The sequence below is a fragment of the Phocoena sinus genome, chromosome 1 (assembly GCF_008692025.1).
Source record: "Phocoena sinus isolate mPhoSin1 chromosome 1, mPhoSin1.pri, whole genome shotgun sequence".
Taxonomy (NCBI): Eukaryota; Metazoa; Chordata; class Mammalia; order Artiodactyla; family Phocoenidae; genus Phocoena; species Phocoena sinus.
Window position 1 is genome coordinate 20,468,480 of NC_045763.1, and position 24,604 is coordinate 20,493,083.

Consider the following 24,604-nt stretch of genomic DNA (forward strand, 5'->3'; position numbering starts at 1 on the left):
AACTTTGGCCTTGGAAGGTTGATGTGAGAATTCAGAGACAGAGGTTGTGAGAGCTCAAGGCCAACTGTGGGGTGTGGGCCCTGGGGGTTATTATTAATAGCAATCCAGAAAACGGGTTTGGAAGGGGTTAAGTGGAGACCTTGCCTCCCAGCCAGGAGCGAATCAGGGCTGGCAGGGGAGGAGCCAGGCTGCCGCTAGGAAAGAGATCTAGACTGGCCAGATGCTGCCCTGAGAGGGGACGCAAGACACCAGCGGGGCTTGGGGACCATGGGGCAGGGGCTTGGCACGGGGTCCCTGGCCTCTGCACCCTGATAGCTCCAAGCCAGAGGGTGCAGGACCAGCTACTAGCGTTGGAGGGAGGAGGGGACGAGCCGCCTGAGCCAGGACAGTGGGAGGGTGGGAGAGGACCAGGACCCAGAGCCCTCCCAGTCCCCCAGGTAGGGGCCACTGGCTGCACTCAGGCCTTGACCTCAGCTGACTCTGAGAGCCCACATGGGATGCAGGGTCTAATTTAAGCACCAGCTGCAGGGCCCACAGCCCAGGAGTGCCTGCCAGTGGGCACAGGTGTGGCCAGGCTGCTCAGGGGCTGCTCAGGCAGGGGGAGGATAGGGGAGACCAGCCCTGCTTCCACCCAGCCCTGCACCCCGGCCAAGCCGCCTCCTGTGGGAACCCTCATGGGTCCCCCATGGCCTGGCAGACGGCCCTCCTCTCCGTTGAGGCCAAGGTCAGGGGGTGCAGCCAGGAGGGCAGAAGGACACTGCCTTGCAGTCTGGACAGGGCTTGCATCAGCCTGAGCAGCGCCAGGGGAAGGGGGCCCTGCTGGGAGGGCAAAGGCTGGCTTGGTTGTCCAAAGGCCGAGGAAGCAGAGTCCTGACCGCAGGAAGGCAGGGCCAGAGAGCTGGGTCCTAGCTGGCCTCCCGGTGCCTGGCCTGTGACTTGCTGTTTGATCTTACACAGGCGGCCTGCCCTCGATGGGCCGCAGTCTTCCCATCTGTATGATGAGGGTGCTGACCTAGAAGGTGGATCCCAGTCCCAGAGGCCTACACTCAGGCCCCTGCTCCTTCTGCTTCCTGCAGCCCTGGCTGTGGGTGGCCACATGCAGTCGTGGAGACGGAAGTCCCTCTGGCTGGCACTGTTGGCCTCCTGGCTCCTCATCCTGCTGGGACTCTTCCCCCTTCTCCGCCTGGCAGTGCCCACCAGCCCCCGGGCAGGAGCCCCCCAAGGCTGGCCCCGCTGGCTGGACACAGAGCTCCTGCAGAGTTTCGCCAAGCCTGGGGAGCTCCTGGAAGATGGCCCTCGACCTCCTCAAGCCCTCCGTGGTGGCAGCTGCAACTGGGGAGCTTGCTTTGACACCTCGAAATGCAGAGGTGGTGGCCTCAAGGTATTCGTGTACCCAGCGGCTGGACCCGTCTCTGAGACTCGCCGCAGGATCCTGGCTTCCGTCGAGGGCTCCCGCTACCACACGCTCAGCGCTGCTGAGGCCTGCCTCCTCCTCCTCCTCAGCCCGGACACCTCCACTGGAGAGCGCGACCCGGTGCCCCCGCAGTGGGATGGGGGCAGGAACCACCTGGTCCTCAGTCTCCACCCAGCCCCTTGCCCCCGGACCTTCCAGCTGGGACAGGCGATGGTGGCCGAGGCCAGTCCCACAGTGGACACCTTTCGGCCCGGCTTTGACGTGGCCCTCCCGCTTCTCCCTGAAGCCCACCCGTTGCGAGGTGGAGCACCTGGCCAGCTGCGGCAACACAGCCCCCGCCCCGGGGTGGCCCTGCTAGCCCTGGCAGAGGACGGGGGCAGGTGGCACGTGGCAGGCACTGACTTCTCTGCCTGCCCCTGGGATGGGCGCTGTGAACAGGACCGTGGACCCAAGCAGTAAGTGGAGCTTTCCCCCTTGGGGGCTGGATGGGAAGGGTATGTGATGGGAGCGAGCCCAGGGGCCAGGGTAGAGGGCAGGATTGAGATGGGCAAACTTAGGGCTCAGCTGCAGCAGGAGGGAATCAGGCTAGACAGTAGAGAACACTACCACCGAGATGGTGATTTGCTGCAAGAGGTGTCCAAGGAAGGTTTTAGAATTCTTCCTTGGGGATCTTTAAAAGCATAAAACATGACTCACTCCTATTCTTCTTCTTTTATTCCAATCCTTCCTTCCCTAATATTTTATTTAACATACAACTCTATAGTGTTTACTATGTGCTAAGCACTTTTTATAAATGATTATAATAAAATAATACTAATCTTTATCTTTGAAGCGTTGGTGTACCAGACACTAAAGCTCAGAGAGGTTGTGTAACTTGTCTGAGGGCACCCAGCCAGAAAGAGCACAGCCAGTATTTTAATCCAGGATTGCCTGGCTCCAGAGCCTTCAGCCTCAGAATTCTGGGGTTTAAGCAAGAGTTTATGATCAATCCTGTCAAATGCCTCAGAGCCATGGTCACAGATGGAAGCTGCTCCTTTGTCTAGTTTCCGGGATTAACCTCTCGAGGTAACAGGCTTTGGTTATAGCAAATATGAATTAAGTCAGACCTACAGAAGAATTCCTACCAGTGAGAGTGCCTGAATATATACAAGAGGCATGGGGACCCATGGGGACATGGAGAGCTCACTTAGAAACTTCTCTCTACCTGGGCTAGTGGTGGTGACACACCTCAGGTGGTAAAGCAGTTAACGCCTAAGCACCCCAACCCCTCTGCAACCCCCAGGAGGCCAGCAGTATCCAAAGTCTGGCTGGACAGACTGGAGGTGGAACCTGTCACTCTAGAATCCTTCCATTGTCCCCTGTCTCAGGTATCTCCCTATTCTTTGCTAGAACAACATGGCTTATTCTGAGCTCCACTTCCCTCCCAGGAATTCTTCACGTGGCCAAGCTCCGTTTTTGCCTCTGCTTGGGGCTTCTGGGGCTTTTCTCAGCCACAGGGCTCTTGTGGGAATGGAATCTCTCTACCTCCTGAAGGCACATGGCCTCCAGGGAGCCCCGCAGCCAGGGGTAAGAGCAGAAAGGCCCCTCAGTCCCCATGGCCCTTCTGCTAGGACCCATCCCTAGCAGGCATCCTCGACAATCACCCGAAAAGCTGCGGATCCCGTCAGGTACCTCAAACTCCAAACTCAGACAGAGCTCACCTTTGGTGACAAGGTTCTCCGCTCACCTTGCCTGGCCTTACTTTTGATTAGGCACTTAGCCATTCTTGGTTTCAGGAAGTTCTTCTTTCAGCTGACTTTAGTTACAGCTAAATGCAGTCAGTTACTGGTGAATATGAAAGTTATTTTAGTCTGAACTTCTCTGAGAAACTGAAACTTGGGGAGTGCACACAATAGGTATGTGCTCACTAAATGTTTACTGATTGAATCCAAATTGGCCAGAACTGGCCAACGTTTTCTAATAGGCGTGGGCCACCCTCTGAGTAGCAGTTTTGATAAGTGTATTTCCAAGGTGTGATGCCTGACAGCCTCTAACTGTCCTCTGAATTTCTAGCTTTTCTGTCTTTGGCCTCAACCCACCTGCAGGCGACAGGACTTGTAATCTCTGGAGTAGCTGGAGCCTCAGTTTCCCTGACGTGCCAGGCAGCTGCCTGAGGAGCTAGTCAAGTATAGGGACAGAGAGAGCGGGAGGCCCACAGCCACAGGCCAGCGCCCGGAAGGTGGCCTGAATAAACAAGTGTCGACCAGAGAAAGAGGCGATTCAGGTCGCTGCCACCGTCCCACATTCACTCCGCTGGGGGAAGGGGGGAGGGGAGAAAGTGGGCATCTGGGGAGAGCCTGCTCCGCCGCTTTACATAATTCATGGCTAATCCTCTCGAGCACCCTTCAAGGGAAGTGTTATGATCCCCATTTCAGGGAACAGGAAACTGAGGCTCCGAGACGTGGAGGCAGCCAGCCAAGGGCCTTGGTGACAAGCTCCGCAGTTCACCACAGCCTCCCTCACTGCTCCGATCAGGCGCTCAGAAGCAGCAGAGCTGGGATTAAACCACGCTTCTGGCTCCAAAGCCCATATTTTTCCACCTTCGCTGAACAGTCTCATATTGCTTTAGAATAAGCCTCCGCCCGTTTAAATTGTTATTTATTTATTTTTATGAATAGGGAATTCATTGACATGGTACAAAATTCCAAAGGCACAAAAGAGTATACAGTAAAAACTCCCTCCCACCCCTGTCTCCAGCCACCCAGTTTTCCCTCCTGGAGCCAAATACCCTTTCTAGTTTCTCTTGTGTCTTTTCTGAAGTACTCCGTGTGTATATAAACATGTGTATATGCTCTCCCCTGCTTTGGGGGGTTTTTTTACATAAATTTAATGCATGTTTTAAGGTCCCCTGGCCTGTCGCCACTGGGCACACGAGGTGCAGTGCCTAGGGCCCCGTGATACTTTAGGGCCCCATTAAAATGTTCTCATTTCTTTGAAAATCAGAAGAAAAAAGTGAACTTCTAAATAGAAGAAAATGCTTTCATATATAATATTAGTATGTTCATTTTTATGCCAACACAGTTATCGAATGTAATTTTTATATTTTTATGGCTGAGGGACTGCAAAGGCCAAAGTACGCAGGGCACTGGAAGTCACAATGCAGCCCTGCCTGTGGCCATGGGTGGAGTCACCTTGGACACTGAGGCCCCAAGTCCATGCCAGGCACTTTACAGGGTCACAGATCATCAGCAATCACGACGAGATCCATCCCTTCTACAACACACACACACACACACACACACACACACACACGGAGGTGCTCGTCTAGCCTCTGATGGGGAACTCACCACCTCCCAAGGCCACCCACTGGCTATTCTCAGCCAGCTCCATTACTAGAATTTGTGCCGAAACTGACCTTTCAGACATTTAGTCCATCGGTCCTGGGTCTCTCCTCGGTTGCACGCTGAGCATTCATTCATTTAGCCCCCACTGAGTGCCCATACTCTGCCAGGTGCCCTGCTAGGCCCTGGGGATACTGGATGAGGGAGGCACAGCCCCAGCCCTCAAGTAGCTTAGTCTTATTAGAGAGACAGACAAGTCACTGGTGTGACACACATTGTTAAACAGAGAGAGGGTGGGCAAGCTGCCTGCCCGGCTCCTCTACTTCAGAGCTGTGTGACCACTTTAGGCCTCAGTTTCCTCATCTGTAAAATGGAATATTAACAGCACATACCTCCCATCTCACAGGGTTGCTGTGAGAATGACGCGAGTCAATGCATGTAAAGCATCTAGAACAAAGGATATGCTCAGTAAAGGTTAGCCTGGCTCGTTACTACTGCAGTGCACATAAGGGCTGTGGGAGCAGAGAGGAGGGAGCCATCTCTGGAGAGACCAAGGAAAGCTTCCCAGAGGAGGCGATATTTGAACTTTATACATTAAGATCAAGTAGGAGGAATTCTTCGGGCTGCAAGGCAGGAAGGGGTGCTCCAGGCTGAGAGAGAAGGAGGTACAAAGACACAGAGGGAACAGCAGACGTTAACGAGGACTGACTGATACAGTTTATTCAGCAGGCTCTCTGGCTCTGGGTTCTCTGAAGCCTTAAACTTAAGGGTTTTCAGTCCCTTAGGGCTTTACTGGGGGGAGGAGAGGGCTGTGGCTGGCTGGTGCCATGGCTCTCAATGAGGTGGAGGGTGTCCCGTTTTTAACTTGTAGCTTTTTCCAGAAGAAGCCTGGCAGGACACCTGAGCATCGGGCAAAGAAGGCCGGGTCCTCGGGGAGACCCCTGGGCAGCAGGTCTGGAGTGGTTCAGATAACCTGGGGCCAGGAGTTAGCACGCCTTGGTTCTAGTTCCAGCTCTGCCCCAGCCCTTTCTGAGAACCTGAGCCAGTCCTTGGGTCTCTCTGAGACTCAGTCTCCCCATCTGTGCAATGAGGGTTGGTCCAGAGGCTAAGTACTCCTAGGATTGCTTCTTGAAGGTTCAGACTCAGGACCAGATAGACTGTAGCTGAGGAGGGTCCTGGAACCCTCTAGGCCCTATTCAACAGTCCCACTCTGAGCAGGCCTGTGAGCCCTGGAGTCCTGCACACACACACACACACACACACACCGTAGCCAGGTCATGGGCACTCCTTCCCTGGCTGGGCAGCTCCTGGGTGGTGGCTCTGAGGAGGCTGGGACTCCTACCCCTCCCCCTAACAGGCACACACAGCCTGAGTGTGGCCCTGGGGCTGGTGGGGGGAGGTGGGAGGAACAGAGGAGGCCTGTCCTCTGGGCAAGGGGGCCTCTGGGCAGGAGCGGCTTCCTGTGTGGTTCCAGGCTGGGGGCCCAGCCCACCTCTTGACAGAAGAGCTTTTCACGGGCCTGGGCTCTGAGGACGGGGAGAGGGCAGGGCATGGAGGCCACTCAGGTGAGGGCCACCCAGAAGTCTGCATGAGTCCAAGAGGTGGGAGGGCAAACGCATGCTTGCCCAAGTCAGACCAGCCTTGGAAACGTCAGCTCCCACCACCTCCCATTTTGCAAACGAGGGAACCAAGGTCCTAAGAAGAGAAGGGAGGTGTCTAATACCACCAAGGGCAGCGGCAGAGCTAGAGCTGCTACCCCAGCTGTGGGCGAGGGGCAGTGTATGGCTGGGCGTGTGCAAGAGTGTCTGTTACCATATGAGAACATGGTGGTGGGTTTGTACATTGTGAATTTGGGATTGTTAGTGTGGAGGGCTGGGGGGCCATCAGGGGAGTCAGGGGGTTGAGGGGCAGCTGTCTCAGGTCTCCTGGGTGCAGGGCCCCCTCCTGTGCTCCTTAGGACCCACCCTGGGGCAACGCTACCTAACGCCACCTTCTGCCTCATCCCTGGCCGCGGTCCTGATGTCTTACACTTCCTTCAAGCCCTGCAGGTACAACCCGACTTGGGCATCCCCCATCCCTGTCCCCCTACACTCCTGAGCTGGAAGGGCAGTCTGGGCCCAGGCCAATGGGAAGGGCCGGTGAGCTGCCCACTCCTTTACTCTGGGACTCAGATGTGCCTACAGCCATATTCACTGCACCCTCTGAAGAACACCCCCCCCTCTGTATTTTCTCTCCTCTGTATCCCTTGCCCCAATGCAGAAGTTGCTGACGTGGAAAAGGGAGGAGGGGTGAGTGTGTGCAGGGTGGGACTGGGCTTCCCAGTGACCTCCCTACCCCCCAGGCTGGCTGCATCCCTGTGCTTCTCAGCCCTCGCTGGGAGCTGCCCTTCTCTGAGGTCATCGATTGGACCAAGGCGGCCATTGTAGCTGACGAGAGGCTCCCACTTCAGGTAGTTCAGGGCCCTACCAATGGGGTGGGGACTAGACCCGGGACATGGGAGGACCCCGGGATCCCGGCCCCCAGGCTGGTCTCGGTCCTCATTCTTATCCCCCATCTGTGTATATTGATGATTTTGCGCCCAGCCCCAAGCCTCTGGGGTTCTGAGAGCAAGAACTCAGCCTCTTTCAGCCTCAGTTTCCCCATCTGTACAATGGGATAAGTTAGACCAGAAGATCTCCCTGGGCTCAACCCCACTGGTCCATGACTGATTAAATACCTAGTTTAAAGGAAAGTCACAAAAAAATCCAAAATCTGAGTGCCTACATGGAGCTTGGGGTGGGGAAGCAAAATGCAGAGTGACTTTTCCATCTGATGAAACTCATTTTGCCCAGCTCTGAAAAACATATGCATGGGCCTTGAATCCCCTGAGAGGTGAGAATGGTGTAAGAAGTTAACAGGAATAGCCTCCATTCACTGAGCCTCTACAATGTGCTAAGCTCTTAATATGTATCATCTAGTTTAATCTTCACAACCACCCTACGAGGCAAGTACCATTATTGTTCCCACTTTACAGATGAGGAAACAGACTCAGACGGATTAAGTGCCTCATCCACAGTCACACAGTTACTAAGTGGCATTTAAACTCAGCTCTGTGTGACCCTTGAGCTCTTAATTGCTAAGTTACCTAGGATTTTGCCAAGGCTGGCAGCTGCCAACCCACCTGGAGAAATGTGGGGAGCGGGCTTCTGCTTCCCAGACCTCCAACCTAGGTTGTTCCCACCCCAGGGTGAGTCAGGGCCTGCCAGGGCCCCATGCCTTCTCCTTTGCTCCCTCTGTGCCCCAGGTCCTGACTGCCCTCCAGGAGATGCCCCTCACACGGGTCCTTGCCCTGCGTCAGCAGACCCAGTTTCTATGGGATGCCTACTTCTCCTCGGTGGAGAAGGTCATCCATACCACTCTGGAGGTGAGGGGGATTCACCTGATGGGGGCTCTGGTGTTTGGGTCTGCCTCATCCCTGCCCCTCTCCATGCCCCTCTCTTCCGACACCTCCTCTGCCCTGGTGTTTGGGCTTCCCCCTTGAAGATGCTTCTGGGATGAATCAGAGACCTGGCTCGGAGCTCTTGGATGAGTTCCTTCTCCAGTCTTGGCCTCAGTTTCCCCATCTGTAGCAGACAGATTTCAAAGCATGTGCCAACTCCAGCTGATGGGCATTGGTTGCCTGGGGCATATGTTGGGAGGGATTCTGGGTCTGGAAAAAATGTCATGACCTGTTAGTGGTATCTGCCATGAGTGAAGACAGCATCACTGAGTGACCCCCTACCCTGGACTTCTGAACCTTTCTGTCCCCAGCCATCTGGTGTTGCAGATGCTGCCCTCCCCAGATTCCTGAAGGGGGAGGTGTGGGGCTGCACCAGGTCCTCACTTCCTCAGACCCCGCCCATGGCCACACTGGCCGCTCCCTCTGCACAGCCTTCTCTCATTTCACAGATTATTCAGGACCGGATCTTCGGACCCTCTGCTCACCCCTCGCTACTATGGAACAGCCCTCCAGGGGCAATCCTGGCCCTGCCCACTTTCTCCCCAAGCCCCTCGGACTTCCCCTTCTACCACCTGCAACAGGGTATGCCCTAGAGATGGGACAACTTGAAGTCCCCTCATCAACTCTCCCCAAGTCTCTGCCCCAGCCTCAACCATAGAGCCCCACCAAGCCCCTCCCCAAATCTCCCACATCTCTTCTGGCTCCCCAAGTCCCCAACTCAGGTCATTCTCGGGGGGTTCTGTCCCCTCCCGCCCTAATAGCCTGTGTCTCATTCCTCCAGGCTCTCGTCCTCTGGGCAGGTTCAGCGCCCTGATTTGGGGGGGGGCTCTAGGCCAGCCCCCCCTGAAGCTCATCCAGGCTGTGGCAGGCTCCGAGCACTGTGCCCAGGTCTGCTCCCTTGCCAGCTGGGGTGCCGGGATCCAGGATGGGGGCGAGACGGGGCAGAGCCCTTGAAGACATCTGGACGCCAAGGATAACCCCACATTTTGGGGGGAGGCACGGGAAGGATTTTCAAGTACCACTGCTGCCTTCCTCTTTCAGTCCCAAGTTTCTAGTTCCTTTCCCCCACCTCTATCCCCCCTTCCCTCATGGAAACTGACAAAGCCACCTGAAAAACAGGTGCCTCTTGTGGAGGTTGAAGTAAACATGCATGCGTTGTTTTTATTCATCCAGCCTTTTCTGAGCACCCTGGGCTTGACGCTGAGGATGCAGAGAAATAGTAGGAAAGGATTCTGCCCCAGATTCATATTGTTAGCACTTCCCAGCACACAGACTATCAAATATCATTTCCAGAGAAGCCAGATAGGCTCTTGAGAGTACTTGGAAAGGAGACAAGCAGTTAGCTCAGCCAGGGTGCAGACGGATCAGCTTCAAAGATGGGACATTTGAACTGGGCTGGGAATGACAAAGGAGCAGGAAGGAGGAAGAGAATGAAAACCTTTGAGAGAAGACGGGGATGGAGCATGGGGTCAGGGCCCAGGCTAGGTGCGACTTGAGTTCTAATGCTACAGGTAGCTACCTTCGTGTCACTGGAATTCATGCCTTCCGGAAGCCCAGAGGCAAAAATAGGGCAGTCATGAAAGGACCTTGGCTCTAACTAAACTCCTCCCAAACTCACATATACAGCTGCTCTTCCAAACTGCTTCCACCCTGAGAAAGATTACTCCTGGGACACCCCACACACACACCCTGGCCTTCTGACCCAGACTTCAGGAACATCCCCCTTTCCTTCCAGATCTTGGTTCTCTGGAGCAGTGAGAAGCCACCCCCAACCAGGTGGCCCAAGACAGCAGTGCCCTTGACAGTCATTGATGGGCACAGGAAGGTGAGCGATGGGGAGGGATGTGGAAGGGTGGGCTCACCCCCAGAAACCTGAGATCTGGGGAGGACATACACGGTGTGATTTACTTGGGCCTGAGCCAAAGCTGGACTTCAAGTTGGGCCTGGAGAAATCAGACCATGGGTTTCAGCTGCAGGCCTAATAGAAATGATTCTCTTCCATCCCTGGCCCTTGTGAATTGTGCTTCCAGAGAACTGGGGTTTTGTGTGATGAGGGAAGGCAGAGAGAGTACATTGCTGTCTCAGGTAAGGGATAGAGGGGAAACCTGGGCAGGTGGCAGCATTTTGGGCGGGGGTGAAGGGGTGGCTTCTAAGAACCTGGGTTGGTGTGACACACCTGCTTGGCTGTGCCATTCTGGGAAAGTCCCTTCATCTCTCCGGACCTGTTTCTTTCAAACGAAGGATGTTCACCAGGATCGAGGTGAACATCTAACGTGACAATAGAGGAATCCTGAAATGTCAAAACTGGAAGGGCCCTAGATACCAATTTGCCCATTTTACCAAAGGGCAAATTGAAGTCCAGAGAGCAAAAATGAGGTCCTCAGGTCCGAGTTCCGGGCAGACTTGCTGTATTCACTGCTCTTCCTTCTACACCGTGTCTGCAGGGGCTCCTGCTTAGCAGATATGCAGATACTCATCATGGGAGCCTGGGGAGGGGTCCTACGACTGAGTTGCCCTCCGCTCCCTCCCCCTGCAGGTCAGTGACCGCTTCTTCCCGTACAGTGCCATCAGCACCGATGCCATCCTCAGCCTGGATGCCCATAGCAGTCTTTCCACAAGTGAGGTGAGGACTCCCAAGAGGAGCCCTGGCAGCCCTCAGACCCCAGAAGCTGGGATGACTAGAGATCAAGAAGTCGAGCCTCCTGCTTTAGGTTTTCAGCTCCTAGCCGCAAAAGCACTGTTTCTAGCTCCCAGTTGGGAAAGTTCCCCTAAGCATCCCCTGGAAATTTTCTAGCTCCCTTCTCCTCTCCCCTGAGTCCCCTCAGCCAGGCTGGCCTTGCCTCCATGTCTCGGGAGGCTCCCGGCTGGGCAGGAAGTCCTTCCTCACACCTTACTTAAATATCTCCCCAGGTGGACTTCGCTTTTGTGGTGTGGCAGAGCTTCCCAGAGCGGATGGTCGGCTTTCTGACGTGGAGCCACTTCTGGGATGAAGCCCGTGGTGGCTGGGGCTACACTGCCAAGAGGACCAACGAATTCTCCATGGTTCTCACCTCGGCTGCCTTCTACCATAGGTACAGACGCCAGCCCCGGCGCTGGGCTCAGAGGGCCAGAGAACCCTCCTTTGAACCAGGAGCAGGGTGGCGTGGGAGTGGACACAGCAGTCAGCCGAGAGCTCAGAGATCCAGGTTCAAGGCCACTTCCCGGTGCTGTGATGGGCAAGTCTCCTCACCTCCCTTGAGGTTCAGTTTCCTTGTCTGTAAAGTGTATTCACCTCACAGGGCTGGTATGATCATCAAATAACAAAAATTCATGAAGGGCTTCCCTGGTGGCACAGTGGTTGAGAGTCTGCCTGCTGATGCTAGGGCACGCGGGTTCATGCCCCGGGTCCGGGAAGATCCCACATGCCGCGGAGCGACTGGGCCCGTGAGCCATGGCCGCTGAGCCTGCGCGTCCGGAGCCTGTGCTCCGCAACGGGAGAGGCCACAACAGTGAGAGGCCCGGGTACCGCAAAAAAAAATAAACTAAAATACATGAAGTCCTTGGCACACAGATAGTCAACAATTGGCAGCTTGTTGTTTTGTTTTTGTTTTTTGCGGTATGTGGGCCCCTCACTGTTGCGGCCCCACCCGCCGCAGAGCACAGGCTCCGGACACGCAGGCCCAACGGCCACGGCCCACGAGCCCAGCCGCTCCGCAGCACGCTGGATCCTCCCGGACCAGGGCACGAACCCGCATCCCCCGCCTCAGCAGGCGGACCCCCAACCACTGCGCCACCAGGGAAGCCCAGCAGCTAGTTGTATTTTAAGTAGAGCCATGCAGAGGATATGGACAGTGTTTGGATTTGGGGGTGGGTGAGTCCACAGCCTTCCTGAAGCTGGTCTTTGGCCTGCCATGTTTGATGGCCTTGGAACTAGCTGATCCTCCCCTCATTCTGGCTCTGAGTTCAGACTTCAGAGCCCAGGGAAGGGGGCCCCAAGGAGCAGTGAGGGAGGTGGCAGGGTGTTCACCGTTGGCTGCAGACAAGCCACAGAGCACAGAGTAGTGGAGAGTGGTGCATACTTGGGGTGGGCGCTCTCTGAGGCTGCCAGAGCTCAGCTGAAAAGGGAGCAGGACTTTCACAAGAAGCTTAGGAATTGGGGTCAAAGGGAGAGTAAGGTCAGGAGGGAGAAGAATGGGGCCTGGGGGGGGAGTTAATTCGGCTACAGCCTCTCCCGCTCCTCCCTCCTTACCCAGGTATTACCACACCCTCTTCACCCACGCCCTGCCCAAGGCTCTGAGGACCCTGGCAGATGAGGCACCCACCTGTGTGGATGTCCTGATGAACTTCCTAGTAGCATCCGTCACCAAGTTGCCCCCTATCAAGGTGCCCTATGGGATGTGGCATCAGGAGGCCAGACCTCCTCCACTGGTGAGGATCTAGGGGGGTGATCGGCACTGGGAGGGCCCCGGCTGGGGAAGGGATTCCCGTTCTAACCCTAACCCTTTTTGCTGCACGAGGCGGGGGTAGGGTGAGGTTCCGAGGACAGAGAAGCCCTCCAACGCATTTCTCCCCGCCCCGCTTAGGAGCCTGGGGGTCCGGGGCTCAGGCAGGAGCCGCAGCCCGCAGCCCAGAACTGCATCAACCAGATGGCGGCAGGGTTCGGCCACATGCCCCTGGTATCTTCTCGCCTCCGTCTGGACCCCGTGCTCTTCAAGGACCCGGTGTCCGTGCTGCGTAAGAAGTATCGCAGCCTGGAGAAACCCTAGGAGGGACTATCTGAGACCCCGGCCCGGCTCCCAGCGGTCGCTGCAAACTGCCTCGGGGGAGGGGGGAGGCTCCGCCTCCTCCCTTGCGGTATCTGGAGACCCAATCAAGGCTGCCATTTAGCCAGCACGGCAGTACCCGATTGGCCAACCACCGCTTCGCCCCCCACCCCCCAGCCTAGCCGCTAGTGGCAGTTCCCACGTCGCTGTCTCTGGGGCCCTTCCTCTGCCTTTGCAGACCCCTTGCCTGGAATGCCTTTCTTGGCTTCTCTGCCGAGCTGACATCTACTTCTCTTTCAGATCCTCGCCTCCTCCACGAAGCTGCCTGACCCCCACCCCCGCCCCGGATCCTCTGCGCTTTCACAGCCGGGTGTGTCCCTTAGTCCCGACGCTATTCATGCTGCCTCGCAAGGTACATCGTCAGGCCCCAGGACTGACCCGGGAGTCCCGGGAGGGCACGGCCGTGTCCTCGTCTCTCTGGCCTGGCAGGTGCGCCACAAATATTTGACGAACAGGTAGACGGAAGTGACATCAACTACATGCCTGGCTCTGTGGCGACAGTGGCGGGTGTGTGGACAGGGTGTGCGGAGTGAGACACAAAACTGCACCTCCCACCCCCCCCACCCCCGGGTTTTTAGTCCGGCCGGAAAGCAGCTTCTCGCAGAATCCTGGGCGCAGTCCTCGCGCCCCAAGAATAGAGCAGAGAAGTGCCAGGGAGCCAGTTTCGGGGCTCCCTTCCCTACTTGGCGGAGCACAGTTGGGGGTGGTATGGGAACGCCGGTGGCCCTGCCGGGCCCGGGCCCCTCGGCTCAGGCACAGCCGTCGTTCTGCATTACCAGCCTGGACCACTAGTGGTCAGCACCGCGCCGCGCTCCCTCCCCCCGGAAAGGGAAGGAAGCTCGAAACGCCCATCGGGTGGGATTAGGGGGAGCGGGGACGTCGAGATTGGTGGTGCGCAGCTTGAAGTCGGAAAACTGGTTGGCCCACACGCTTAGGACAAAGAAGGGGCCATTTCTAGGTGGGCTGTGTGGGAGCAAGGGCGGTCCCGAGCGACCAGGTGGTGAGAGTGGAGAGGGGGAGGGGACGCTGGGTTCTCCTGGGTTCACCCACCTGGAACTGGAACGATCACTTCCGAAATAAAGCGCGTGTCTTTGCCCCTTTGCTCAGGCTATAAATACTTCTACAGCAGCTGCGCGTGGGGAGGGGACTCAGGTCTTGCCTGGGAGCTGGGGCCACTCTAGAGGAATGGGGATGTGGGTCCAAACCAGGTCCAGGGTATCCGGTGTTTTTCTGCTTTGATGGCCTCGCAGCTTTGGAAACTCCCGTGACTAGTGACTAGCGCTCTGGCCAGAACATGGTGTCCCCAAGGCCTCCCACATCCATCCTCCTGTTTGACCTCTGGCCCCTGGATGACTCAGGTCATCCCCAGAGCCAGTCACAGCGTGGGATGCAGAGAAGGCTCTTCGGGGAGGCGTGGGGCTGCTATATTCTTGAGATGGAGGGGGGACTGGGAGTTTAAGGAGAGGGAAGACAGTCTGGCCCTGAGTCAAGGACAGTTGTTGAGGAAGCACACAGCTGCAACCCAGGCAGCCTTCCCAGGGTGGGGAGGACTCCAAGTGCCAGGCCCAGCTGAGGGAGACACCTTTTCCCTCCCCACTCACAGCTGCAGCACCCAGAATACTGAACTACCTTGGCATGGCCTTGCCTGTGGGCTGCCAGGCCCAAGGTCTCATACTGTACCAATATGCAATCCAGAGCAGGTCCCCAGCCCCTGCTGTAGGGGGAGGCCTAGGGCTGTGGAACTTTGGGCAAGTGACTCAACCTCTCTGAGCCTCAGTTTTCTCATCTGTAAAAATGGAGGACAGCAATGACTGTCTCTTGAGAGGTGTGTAAGGACTTGGAATATAGCAAAGCCCAGGATCCAGGATCCTGCCATGGCTAGGGGGAGGGAGGAATTTGATTCCTAAGATTGGGGTGGAGTGGAGCTCCACCAGCGGTCACGGTCACACACACACACACACACACACACACACACACACACACACTTCCAAGCCAGCACAACTTCCCACAGACTTGAAGGGGCCAAAGAACCCTCAAACCTAGATCACAGCCAACCCTGGATGACAGTGCTGGAAAGGCACAAACAGGTCGTTTCACAGATGAGAAGAGAGAGGCTCAGAGGGGAAGGCGAGTGACCAACCCCTCCTCCTCCTGCTGTGGGTCAGGACAGAGTCAAGACAAACCCAGTGCTGCCCCCGAGGCTGGGAAGCCCACCTGGCCCCTCAGGCCATCCTTCCAGAATGATGATAAAAGCACCCACTCTCCCACAACCACCATATGCTCAGCTGACTTTAGTTCCAGTCCTCACAACAACCCTGTGAGGTAGGTGTCAACATTCTTTGTCCGCAGACGAGAGGGGCGCTGACCTGCCTAAGGGCAGAGACAGACCACTAGATCAGAGCCACCTGATGACTGGGCATGCTGCCTCCTCTGTGAGACTGGGGACAGGTCCCCCGGCTTCATCTTGGAAATACAAGCCACCTCCTAATTCAGGAATCTTCACACACAGCTCAGGAAGCCAGGGGTTCCTGTTCAGGTTGTACCCTCTGTGTCCTCCATCCCCAAGTTCTGAGCAGGCCAGGCCATACTGGCAACAGAGCTGGCCCAACCATACCCAGTGTCAGGCTCCCCGACCCCGGGACACAATCAGGGCAAGAGGAGTGGCCCGGGGCCTGTGGGGCTGTTTGCGGGGGACCCAAGCTGAAATCTGTGCCCACCTCCACCCCTCCCGCCAGGACACCTTTGTGTTGGCACAGTTGACGAGGTGGGGGGAATAAAGAAAGAGGAAACCAGCAGGTCCTTACCTAGTCAGAAGCCCCCTACCTCCAGGAAAAGGAAACATTTGGCTCTCAGTGAAATGACTCAGGCACAGATCAGCCTCAGGTGCCCCCTGGCTCCCCATCTCAGGGGGGACCCGTATGAGTGTGCAGAGTCCTCACAATTCCCCAACTCCCCGTGGCCTCCTTGTAGCGTATTGTTAGAGGCAGAGGAAGGGGGCTCTGTCCCAGGGCTTCTTTATGGATTCATAAGGCAAAGGCCAGACAGACTGAAAATGGGAAATGAGGCAGGCAGGTGAGGGGACAATGAGTCTCCCCTCTGTCACCCCTCACTATGCCCCACTGCCTTTCCAGAGGCTAGTGGTAGGGCGGCATTAGCTGAGGATGAGGCCCAAACCCTGCCCCACCGGGAGCTGGAAGAGTGGGGTCACACCAGCTTTACACCTGTGGAGTTCCCATCCTGGGGCTGGCGGGAGTCAGATGGGGGAGACGGGGAAGAGCCCGTTCCTGGAGTGGGACGAGCCCCCTCCACACTGAACGTGGAGCAGCAGTCAGGAGAGGGACCTGGTTCATAACGCACCTGGGGTAGGCAGAGTCCTGGCTGGGCCTGGGGGACACTCAGTCCAGCCGTCGGCAGGCCTGTCCATGACCCAGTTGGTGCCTGGCCAGGCAGTCAGTCCGAGGGACCCTGGCATGACTGACAGTCCTTCATGTCCTCAGAGTAGTCCTCTATCTGGATGGTCACGGTGTGGAAGTGGAACTTCCCCTGCAGGCAGGTCCTGGCTGCCTTCAGCACAGCCTGGGCGTCTGCATTCCCAGCTGGGGGCAGAGAGGACACATGAGGGGAGGCACCAGAGAACCGATTACTCACTCTTGGGCCCTTAGGAATGATTAGGAGCCTCAGTCTCATATCCTACCCCCAGCAGAACAAGATAGGGGACGATGGACATCAAGAAACCCCCAGACTCACTCCTGTACCAGGCAACCCTCTGGTTCCCGTACCTGGCACAACCCTGAAAGAGCAGGAAAAGCACTGGCTTTAAGGCTAGGAATCTTTCCTCTGCCACTGATTAGCTGTAAGAGCCTGGGCGAGTGACCTTACCACCCCCCACCCCCCAACCTCAGTTTCTTCATCTATAAATGGGACTGTGATGACCAAATGAAATAATGTATGTCAAGTACTCAGCATGGGGTCAGGTCCAATGCATGGGCACTGCAAGCATCCGGGGTCATCTGGACCCATCAGGGTGGCCCCGGGCCTCCCGCTGCCTCTCTCTCACCCACCCCAAGTGTTCCCACTACTCACCGATGGCGACGTGGACAGACAGGATAGGCTGGGCCACAGTCAGCGCCCAGATATGCAGGCTGTGCAGGGCTTCCACCCCCTCCACCGACAGCAGCAGATCCCGCACAGCCATGAAGTCCATGCCCCTGGGGGTCCCTGAGGATGGCAGGGACAGGGGCTGAAGGAAAGGGCGCCCTCCCACCCACGCTTGTTCCTGCTCCTCAAATGTCCCCTCACTCAGACCTCCTTGGCCTGACGTTGCTCCCACCTCCCAAATGACCCCCATCATCTCACCCTGTTGTATTTTCCTCTTCACACTTAACACCGTCAGAAATTGTCTTGTTAGTTCCTTGCTGTCTCTCCCTCTGAAGTGAAAACTATGCGAGCAGGACAATTGTTTGGTTTACCACCCTATCCTCAGTGCCTAGAACAGTGCCTAGTCCCACAGTATATGCTCCATTAAAAAAATTTTTTTTTGTCTTCAGCAAGTGGTGCTGGGAAAGTTGGACAGCTGCATGTAAGTCAATGAAGTTAGAACACACCCTTACACCATGCACAAAAATAAACTCAAAATGGCTTAAAGACTTAAACATAAGACATTGACACCATAAAACTAATAGAAGACAGCATAGGCAAGACATATTCTGACATAAATCGTACCAATGTTTTCTCAGGTCAGTCTCCCAAGGCAACAGAAATAAAAACAAAAATAAACAAATGAGGGCTTCCCTGGTGGCACAGTGGTTGAGAATCCGCCTGCCAGTGCAGAGGACATGGGTTCGAGCCCTGGTCTGGGAAGATCCCACATGCCACGGAGCAACTAAGCCCGTGCGCCACAACTACTGAGCCTGCACTCTAGAGCCCACGAGCCACAACTACTGAGCCCACGTGCCACAACTACTGAAGCCCGCGCGCCTAGAGCCCGTGCTCCAGAACAAGAGAAGCCACCGCAATGAGACGCTCACACACCGCAAGGAAGAGTAGCCCCCGCTCGCCGCAACTAGAGAAAGCCCGCGTGCAGCAACAAAGACCCAGCGCAGCCAAAAATTAATTAAAACACAGAACAAAACAAAAAAAAACCTACTTTAAAATAAATAAATAAATAAAATATGGCACAAATGAGCCTATCTACAAAACAGAAACAGACTCACAGACATAGAGATCAGACTTGTGGTTGCCAAGGTGGCGGGGAGGGAGAGGGATGGACTGGGAGTTTGGGGTTGGTAGGTGCAAACTATCACATGTAGAATGGATAAACAAGGTCCTACTGTATAGCACGGGGAACTACATCTAATCTCCTGGGATAAACCATAATGGAAAAGAATATTAAAAAAGAATGTCTACATGTATATAACTGAGTCACTTTGCTGTACAGCAGAGATTGGCACAACACTGTAAATCAACTCTACTTCAAATAAAAAACTTTTTTTTTTAAAGAAGGGAACCTGGGGATCCCTGCACCCGCATAGGGAATCCTTATCATCACTTTTATCTGGGTCAGTCACATTCTTGGAGAAAAAGCTCTGACCTGCAGCCAAGCACTCCTGTTGACCCCAAATCAGGATCTAGACCAACCCTGACCACACAGAGACCTATGACCCAAGATCCTGAGCACAAGCAAGCCGGGTGAATACGTGTGGTAACTCAGGGCAGACCATCTGCCACCCATGAGCACCCCTCAAAGCCCTGCCACGTCCTCTGGAGGTGGGGTCCTCAGAAAGGAAGGCCTGAGCCGCAGTGGATTCCGCAGTCTTGTCCAACACCAACTGTCTTTTTCTGATCCTCAGTCTGCCCCGCCCTGACCCCACTGTGCAATGAGAAACATAAACCTCACCCCCCAAGGGAAGGCAAGTGGAGACTCAGGAAACATGAGGAAGGACTGGAGGGCCAGGTGCTACAGACACCAGCCGGAAGCCCCCTGCCTAGGCAGGGAGGACAAATCCCAGCAGGGAGGAGGCACCCTTGGGGGTAAGAGGAAGGAAAGGACGATCCAGAGGACATTTCCAGAAACAACCACACCTGAGGGCCCTGCTCAATGCCAAGATCAGCCCGGGGCCCCAGGAGGTTCTCCAACCTATGCCAGGCTCCAGACCATGGCCCCCCGCCAATGTGCTGGGATGCACCCTACACCCAACACACACACACACACATACACACACACACACACACACACACACACACACACACACCCCTGAACTTACATTAGAGCTGGAGAGCCAAGAGCAAAAAGGGAGCCCCAAGCCCAGGTTACCTTCCATCAGCACCAGGATCACATCTCTCAGGATGGTCAAGGTTGTCCCCAGGACGAGGATGGAGAAGAGGAAGGTGCAGATGGGGTCTATAAACTTGTACTCTGGCTACAGGAAAAGGGCAAGGCAGAGCTGGGGCTCACCACCCAACACCTTAGCCTCCCTTCTCCGCTCCCACCCAGCATTAAGTCAGGGAGAGGGGCTCTCTCGGCAGGGTGGGCATGAACCTCACCCTGACCCTGCCTCCCAGTTCTCTACCTTTTATTCTGTGTCCAAAAGGACAGGCAGGACAGACCACAGTTTAGGATAAGGCACTGCACCTTCCCACCCCTCCTTGCCCAAGGGGCTGAGACACGGACGGAGCTAAATGGAATCTTAGGCACCATCTGGTCCGACATCCCCATTTTATAGATGGGGAAACAGAGGCTCAATTAGAGCAAGGGACTCACTCCACATCATGCGGCTGGCAAGGGGTGAACCAGGCTTCAAACCCAACCCTTGGCTCTTTCCACTACACCACACTGCCTGTGTGAGGGCCAATGCCTAGGCAGCACACAGTCCTGGGTTTCAATCTGGCTTCACAACTTTCCAGCTGGGTGACGCTGTGCAAGTCCCTGAGCCTTTCTGAGCTGCAGAAAACACCACCACCTCCCCTTCAGGGTTGTTATCAAGATCAGAAGTGCTAACACTTACTGGGCGTTGGGTAAATGTTCCCTCCCTCTCCTACCCTTTTGCCCAGAGCTGGGAGGGAGCTAGAATCTGGAAAGGGTCCTGTGCAGAGAGAAGTCTCCAGATGATCTACCCTCCCTTCCCCACCCGGCCCACTTCCCTGTGTCCCCAGCTCTAACCTTGAAGTATAAAATAAAGGCTGCCACTAAAACACCCAAGCTCTGCAGAAAGTCTCCAACCACATGGATAAAGGCAGCTCGGACACTGGGGTTCTCCTGCTGCTGGCTGGTGTCGTGGCTGTGCTCATGGCCATGGCTGTGTCCGTGGCCAGACTGGTGAAGAATCAATCCCATTCTACAGAAGTGGAGACAAGGTCAGGGGGCTCATTGAGGTAGCAGATAGAGGCTTCAAATCAGCCAGGTAGAGGCCCCCATCAGGACTGGCCTCCCCAGAATGCACGATCCCTTTGGCCACGTGAGGAGCCCAACTCACGTGGCCTTGGTTCAGAGTACCAACAGGAGAAGGGGCTCAGCTCCATCCAATGCCAGGCTGAATCTGGGCACAAAGATGCCCCAGTGCCAAGTCTCAGAGCAGGAAAGCCCCATAGCGGGGCCTTCACCATGTCACAGATGGTGAAGCTGAGGCCCAGAGAAGGAAGTGGCTTGCCCAAGGCCACTGAGCAAAGGTGAGATAACCCAAAAGAGACCTCGGTGTTCTACACACCCTGCCTCTCACTGAGACCAATTTCAGGCACATCACCTTGAAAAAGGGCTTGGATTCTGCCCCTAGGGACACCTGCTCCTGCAAGAACTAAACTCACCCCTCCCCATGACAGGTAAGAAGCCTCTCTGGTTATTCACTGACTTGTATGGGGTGGGAACTTGATGCTGCCCCAGGTTTACAGCTCCTGATGGCCTTGCCCGAGGCCTCAGGCAGGACCCAGGTGTTCCAGGTGCCAGAACTCAGACCACTAGGGAAATTCTGATCCTGTGACCTATCCTGGAGTGCAGCACCTCCTCCTTCTAAGGAGAGCAGGCATGTAGGCATGCATGTGAGAAGTGGGAGGGGGCAAGACTCACAGGGAACCCAGGCCACACTCACATGATGTTCACGACCACAGCACAGCCCGACGTGATCAGCATGGTCCCCTTCTCGATCTCATAGTCCCCAGAGATCAGCCGTTCCACCGCCAGGTACACCAGTACCCCAGTCACGACCCAGATGGACAGCACAGAGATCAGGGCGCCCAGGATCTCTGAGGAAGAACCCGGCTCCCAATACCAATCTTAGCATGGGGCCCTAAGGCTAAGGAGCCCCCTCCTCGTCCCCACAAAGTCTGGGCCTGGGTCCGACTGGGCTCTGCTGGAGCTATGGCTGGTGTGGTTGCACCTTACCCCACCACTCATACATCTGGGAACATCTGAGCTAGAAGAAACTCAAGAAATCATCTGGGTCAACCCTTTCTGTTGAAGCTGACTCATTAAAATATATACCCATTGCTCAGCTGGCAAACTAAGGCTTCTGAGGAACAGAGGCTGGGCCATCTGCCACCAAGAGGAAAATGACAATGCAGCGCAGAGATGAACTTCAAAAGGCTTTGCTGAACTTTCCCTCCCCCTAGAGCTGATCCATGGAGTTATGTGCAGAGTTAATGCACAGTCATTTATTCTTGAAGTCTGGCCACTTCATTTCTTAGGAAGGTAGACTCTCCTCCCCTGCAGGGTGGGAATTCCCAGAGGAACAGGGGACCAGGGCTCCCCCATCAGACTGGGAGCTCCCAAAGGACAGAAGCCAAGGTTGACATCCTCTTCCCCCACCCCAATCACCCTCCTGGCCTTACTCAGGGACCCAGTGCACCCACCTAAGAACCTGATCTTGACCTACCCCCTCTCCCAACTCCATCCCCATCCCAACCAGGGCCCTTACCAGCTCGATGCCAGCCGAAGTTCATGGTCTTGGTGGCTGGCCGGGAAGACATCCACAGGGAGAAGAGGCTGATGAGCATGCTGGCGAAGTCAGTGAGCAGGTGGGCTGCGTCTGTCATGATCGCCAAACTATGTGCCAGGTACCCACCTGCAGGGGCAGGGCCAAGAGGGTGGAGGGTCCTTATCAGTTCCCCAAGGAGCCAACTTCCCAGAGTGTGTGTGCAGCAGGAGAACCATGAGCTCTGGAGAAAGACAATGGATTCCAGACCTCTGCACCATTAGCTGTGTAACCACGGGCAAGTGACTTACTTTCTCTGAGCCTCAACTTCTACCATCTGTGAAATGGGATTCGCAAAATCTACTTAGAGGGTGAACGTGAAAATTGAGTTCAAATTGGGCCTGTAGGGGAATTCCCTGGCGGTGCAGTAGTTAGGACACCCCGCTTTCACTGCGTCCTCGGAATGGATTCAATCCCTGGTCGGGGAACTAAGATCCCACAAGCCGCATGGCATGGCCAAAAACAAAAAACAAAAACAAAAAACCAAAGTGGGCCTGGAAAGCATAGCGGGCACTCGGTAAATGCTCCTTCCTTCTAGGCACTCAGGTCTTCCCTGACCTACTAGTTGTGTGTGATCTTGGACAAGTTCCTAAACCTTATGGTGCCTCAGTTTCATCATCTGTAAAATAAGGAGACTAACAGCACCCATATGCCAGTGCAAGGTTGTTGTGAGGATTACATGAGACAGTGTGCATATAAAATATGGAGCTCTTAGTAATTAATACTACAGGAACATCCAGGAAAAAAAGCCTTTTGGATCATCCAAACTACCCATGTGCCAATTTCATTTAATTAGCAAAAAAGTCCTTACCAGTGACTTCCCCAATCATGAACAACAGGCAGAAGGCACAGGCCACCCAGAGCTGGCGCCATGCCCTCTTCTTCTTGAGGTCGCAGTCACTGCTAGGACCCGTCTGGGCATGACAGTAATGGTTGCTCTTGGTAGCCAGCTCAACGGGCTGCAAGTCCAGGCCAGGTGAAGACAGAGGGATCCTGCCAGCCCCATCCTGCCACAGAGATCTGTAAGACCTGTCCAAGGAGGAAGGGTGAGGGGAGGCTCAGCTCTGAGATGGGAGCAAAGAAGCCTGACTCCAGTCTTACCTCTCTGCGGGGCCTGGTTGTTCCCATGTGCCCATTTGGAAGAAGAGCTTAAGGATACTCCAAGCTCGACAGACTCTGCGGAGTGACCAGAAGCCCCTCTTTGCAGGGGGTGCTGGGAAACAACCAGTTCAGGAGTCTTGGCTCGGCGTGTTCCCTCCTCCCCCATCCCTCCCAGGGCCTGGAGGAGACAAAGACCTTGGGAACTGGCCAAAGGGCTGGGCCGGTCCAGCCGAGCGCGGAGAAGGAGGAGAGTTTACACTCAGGGAGAAGAGCAGTCTCCCCTTCTCACGGTCTGGGGACACCGGGCCTCCCAGGGCGGGGCTGGCCCCGGGCAAAGTGCTGGCCCCGGGGCAAGGCTCCAGGCACGCACTCCCCACTAAACCGCAGGGGTCAGGATCTGTGGTCAGCCACAAGAGGGGAGGGATGATCCCCGTGCCCAGGCTCCATTTCCCCTTTCCTTCCTTCACCTCATCCCACCCCTCCCGTGTGGTCCCAGTTCAAGCCGCCGTCCAAACCAACCACTGGCAGGATAGCAAATGAGGAGGTGGGTCTGATGCCACTCAGATTCCCGCCCCTCCCCAGGCTCTCGCCTTACCCGGCTCCAAGCCTGGCGTCTAACAGATGCTTCCTCTCGGTGGCCTCCATGCGGTCTCGCGCTCCCTGCCGTGTACTCCCTGGAAGTTGCGCGCGGGACGCTCCGCGGCGCGCACTCACCTGCCGGGAGGGCACTGCGCGCCTTTCCCGCCGCCCCGGCGCGGGAGCCCCTCGCCTAACCGCTCTGCCGCGAGTTCGCTCCCGCCTGGCCGTGCCGAGGCTGCCGAGGGGTCGTCCCGCTGTTGCTACCGCTGCTGCCCCCACTACGTCAGCCGTGGCGCCCCGCTCCCGCTGGCTTTACCCGGTCCCCGCTACCCCGTGTGAAGCGGCGCGTCGTGTGCAAAAGCCCGCAGGGAAGGGGGATGGGGCACCTGGCGGCAAAGGGCCCCGGCATTGACCCCTAGCACCCCGTCCCCCGCGCCCCCGGGGCCCAAGGAGCCCACCTGGCCTGCGACACAAAGCCTAGCCGCTCCCCTCCGCCCCCGCTCTGCTGCTTGGTGTTTCCGAGTTGGGACTAGTCTGCGCCGCCTTCCCCGGCTCGGCGCGGGGTGTGTCCCACCGAGAAGTTCTCGGGCCCCGCCTTGTAGAAATCCGCTGTGGGTCCCCTGAGAGCAGGAATGAGGCTCCTAAACTCAGAATTAGGGCTCCTGAGGCTGAGGTTGTGTCTTGCCCTCAGGAAACCACTGATCGGTTTCCACTCTCAGGCTGCAGACGCCCGAGCCCCCCATGTTCTTCCGCTCAGGCCAGGGGGCTCCTGCGGGTGGGGTATGCCTGCCCTCAGGCTGGGGCAGTAGCCCTCCTTAGGACTGGTTAGCACTGACTAATCCATCCTCGCCACTGAAGCAGCGCCGGTTCCTCCCGTCTTGCGCGCTCGGATTAGATCTGGGGTGGCCGTCTTTATCTCCACCGCTACACAGAGCAGGGTCGCGCTT

At 56.2% G+C, this 24,604-nt stretch overlaps 2 protein-coding genes across 4 annotated transcripts; one reads left to right on the forward strand and one right to left on the reverse strand.

Moving 5' to 3' along the window:
* The first annotated feature begins 620 nt into the window (after positions 1-620).
* EXTL1 (exostosin like glycosyltransferase 1) lies at positions 621-13,362 on the forward strand. 2 transcript variants are annotated; one of them, XM_032630984.1, is made up of 12 exons: positions 621-1,869; positions 6,692-6,782; positions 7,076-7,183; positions 8,018-8,137; positions 8,662-8,794; positions 8,994-9,100; positions 9,948-10,037; positions 10,749-10,835; positions 11,123-11,283; positions 12,445-12,619; positions 12,775-12,925; positions 13,255-13,362. In XM_032630984.1, exons 1-12 carry the CDS (start codon positions 1,097-1,099, stop codon positions 13,281-13,283), a joined length of 2,025 nt encoding a protein of 674 aa, XP_032486875.1. In that variant the 5' UTR covers positions 621-1,096; the 3' UTR covers positions 13,284-13,362. The 2 variants fall into 2 exon arrangements, with proteins under 2 accessions (XP_032486875.1, XP_032479157.1); XM_032623266.1 differs by having other exon boundaries at positions 12,775-13,357.
* Positions 13,363-15,290: 1,928 nt separating this feature from the next.
* On the reverse strand, positions 15,291-24,032 carry SLC30A2 (solute carrier family 30 member 2). Of its 2 annotated transcripts, none has more exons than XM_032606820.1 (8): positions 23,674-24,032; positions 22,789-23,006; positions 21,921-22,067; positions 21,096-21,249; positions 20,174-20,348; positions 19,328-19,433; positions 17,098-17,232; positions 15,291-16,610 (listed from the first exon to the last, which is right to left on the reverse strand). In XM_032606820.1, the coding sequence occupies exons 1-8, from the start codon at positions 23,721-23,723 to the stop codon at positions 16,465-16,467; spliced, it is 1,131 nt and encodes a 376-aa protein (XP_032462711.1). In that variant the 5' UTR covers positions 23,724-24,032; the 3' UTR covers positions 15,291-16,464. The 2 variants fall into 2 exon arrangements, with proteins under 2 accessions (XP_032462711.1, XP_032463465.1); XM_032607574.1 differs by lacking the exon at positions 23,674-24,032 and adding an exon at positions 23,079-23,205.
* Between the last annotated feature and the right edge of the window lie 572 nt (positions 24,033-24,604).